This window comes from Folsomia candida, unplaced genomic scaffold (assembly GCF_002217175.1).
Source record: "Folsomia candida strain VU population unplaced genomic scaffold, ASM221717v1 Fcan01_Sc003, whole genome shotgun sequence".
NCBI classification, from domain to species: domain Eukaryota; kingdom Metazoa; phylum Arthropoda; class Collembola; order Entomobryomorpha; family Isotomidae; genus Folsomia; species Folsomia candida.
In genome coordinates this window covers 12,466,376-12,468,621 of record NW_019091195.1, presented here as the reverse complement: position 1 = coordinate 12,468,621, position 2,246 = coordinate 12,466,376, and the positions used below count along the sequence as shown (strand labels likewise).

Genomic DNA, 2,246 nt, shown 5'->3' with positions numbered 1-2,246 from the left:
AAAAAAAGTAAAATGGATTTGGATGTGTCACTCTGCTCTGTTAGACTATTACTAATTTTTCAGATGAAAGTACACAAGTGAATCGAATCGCATTTCCTTCCGAGTAAATAAAATAAGCCTGGCCTGGACTACTCTTACTACATGGTTCAACTTTAGTCATCCTAACGTATATTTTTAGCGTGCATGTATTTTATGTGTATGCACAAAATGAACGGTTTTTGTGCATATTGGTGAAGAGGAGCATGTAATATCGGCGAGTGAAAAAATGTATTATGGTTGACCTTCAATCCTTTGATTGAAGCTAAATATTGACTTTATGATTGAGCTACAAAATATTTCAAGTGCTAATTATTGATAAGGTTAATCGAATGATAATTTTGATAATCTTATTGCAACACTTACATGGATATGATGACGAGGCAAACATCAAATGTATATTTTATATGGTTTTGGTTTGTATAAATTCAATGTATTTATTATCATGTTTTCACTTGCTCATGAAAATTACACCATCGTTTTGTTCAAATTTATGTACCCAGTTCCTAAGCAAGACATTTTGTACAATTTCTTTCGCTTAGATCTATCCTCATCATCTTCGTCTACATTACCATTTTTCAGAGAATCAAAATAATCTTCAATTTTAAAAGTAACGCCAAAAAACGTTTTTACATCTCTAAGAAATTGTACCGTAAATGGTGTAAGGGGGCCCATTACTACGGAAGTCACATCTTTCGGCCCTAAAGTCATAAATCCCAACACTAACCACTGAAACACAGAGTCAACTCTGGACTCTGTTGCGATTTCGGACAACAATAGCTTAGATATCTCAATTCCCAGCTCTTCTGGACTTTTTGCGTATGACTTTGCTGTTGTGGTTAATGATGAATTTGTGCTCTTCGTATCTCCATCATCCATTAGTTTGCGCATTTTTTTGGGGTTTTTAGCTGAAGATCCCTCAATATAGTTATCATGATTATCATCATCATCATCATCAGGAAACAGACTGAAAGCTCTTTTTTTCTGCCCTTTAACTCCTGCTGGGGTCAAGTTTGTATTTGACAGTGGATTCATCAGAGAGTGTTCATTTGATTTCTCCAATTCTTCTCTCCCTATGAATCCGTCAGTGGCATAGACAATATTTCGCGTTGTTTCAGCTAAAATTTAAGAATATATTTACGTAGAATCAAAAAATGTGAGATCAGGGTTTGATGCATATTCAGAAAATAACCAAATAAACTAACCATACAAAACTAGACCATATCCAGGATGTTTAGATTTTGAGTTCTTCACTGCGTCGCTCGTAATGAATACATCATTAATGAAGGGAAGGAACACTCCTTTTGCAGCTGTAATGACTCTATTCAGCATTTGAGGCGACACTCGAAATCCATATACCAATCCTCGAATCTTTTTCACCTTTCCTGATTCTTGATTCAATTGATTTCTAAGGGTGAGCAGTTGTTTCTTGACTGTAGATGTGAATAATACTTCTGATTCTTCAAAACTCCTGGATTTGATCTATCATCAAAATCATAATAAGAAGATAATTCACTTTGAGATTTTTATTGTCAAATCTTTTAAATTACCTGCAAATCCGGTTCAATTCCGAATGTTTCCATAAGTGGAAAAGCAGCATGTTTCAATTTATAGACGGAATTATACCCAACAGCACCGTCATTATTTTGAATTCTCCCCTTGAGTGTGAGTCGGAGTGGTTTCTTGAAGAATGGTGCGAGTAGAAGGACAGGTTCCAAGTAGTAACTCAGTGGTCGAGACTCGGCACAAACGTGGCTTATCGTTCCTCCTGCTAACGTCCCTGGAATGAGAGTGACCTCAGTCCCCGTTTCACTTATCTTTATCTTGGATCCGTTGGATAACTTGTCCAGGAGACGTACAAAGGAGACCTCGTAGTCAGTGACGCCCACCTGGAAGGGAGACTGAGATCGTATTTCGGAAATATGGACAGGTCGGGCGGAGAGGAGAGAGAGCACAAGTCGTTGGCGAAAGTAGTTACTTCCTTGCGAAAAGAAGAGCTTCTTTTTGGAGAGGAGACTTTCCTCCATTACGAAATAGGTTTTAAAATAGCCCTTCCTTATGACCTTTAATTGACTAAGTAGTTTAATTTTTAAAACTTTTATAACTTCGAAGTTCAATTAATTCAAACGAGAATGTTGAATGTAGAAGTCACAAGTCACAACAAACTCCGCGTGGAGATCGGCTGGTTTGTGATGTTCCCGGTGCATAAA

At 37.0% G+C, this 2,246-nt stretch overlaps 1 protein-coding gene across 1 annotated transcript; it reads right to left on the bottom strand.

Moving 5' to 3' along the window:
• Positions 1-447: 447 nt before the first annotated feature.
• Positions 448-2,232, bottom strand: LOC110846201 (RNA 3'-terminal phosphate cyclase-like protein). The gene is made up of 3 exons (XM_022092862.2): positions 1,587-2,232; positions 1,242-1,518; positions 448-1,154 (listed from the first exon to the last, which is right to left on the bottom strand). The coding sequence occupies exons 1-3, from the start codon at positions 2,061-2,063 to the stop codon at positions 505-507; spliced, it is 1,404 nt and encodes a 467-aa protein (XP_021948554.1). The 5' UTR covers positions 2,064-2,232; the 3' UTR covers positions 448-504.
• Between the last annotated feature and the right edge of the window lie 14 nt (positions 2,233-2,246).

Bases quoted from the DNA above. Each gene is read 5' to 3' on its own strand.
- LOC110846201 (XM_022092862.2), bottom strand. From the start codon at position 2,063: ATGGAGGAAAGTCTCCTCTCCAAAAAGAAGCTCTTCTTTTCGCAAGGA. The intron at 1,519-1,586 runs GTAATTTAAAAG...TTTTGATGATAG, and splicing joins GAATTGAACCGGATTTGCAG to ATCAAATCCAGGAGTTTTGA. The intron at 1,155-1,241 runs GTTAGTTTATTT...CTTAAATTTTAG, and splicing joins ATATGGTCTAGTTTTGTATG to CTGAAACAACGCGAAATATT.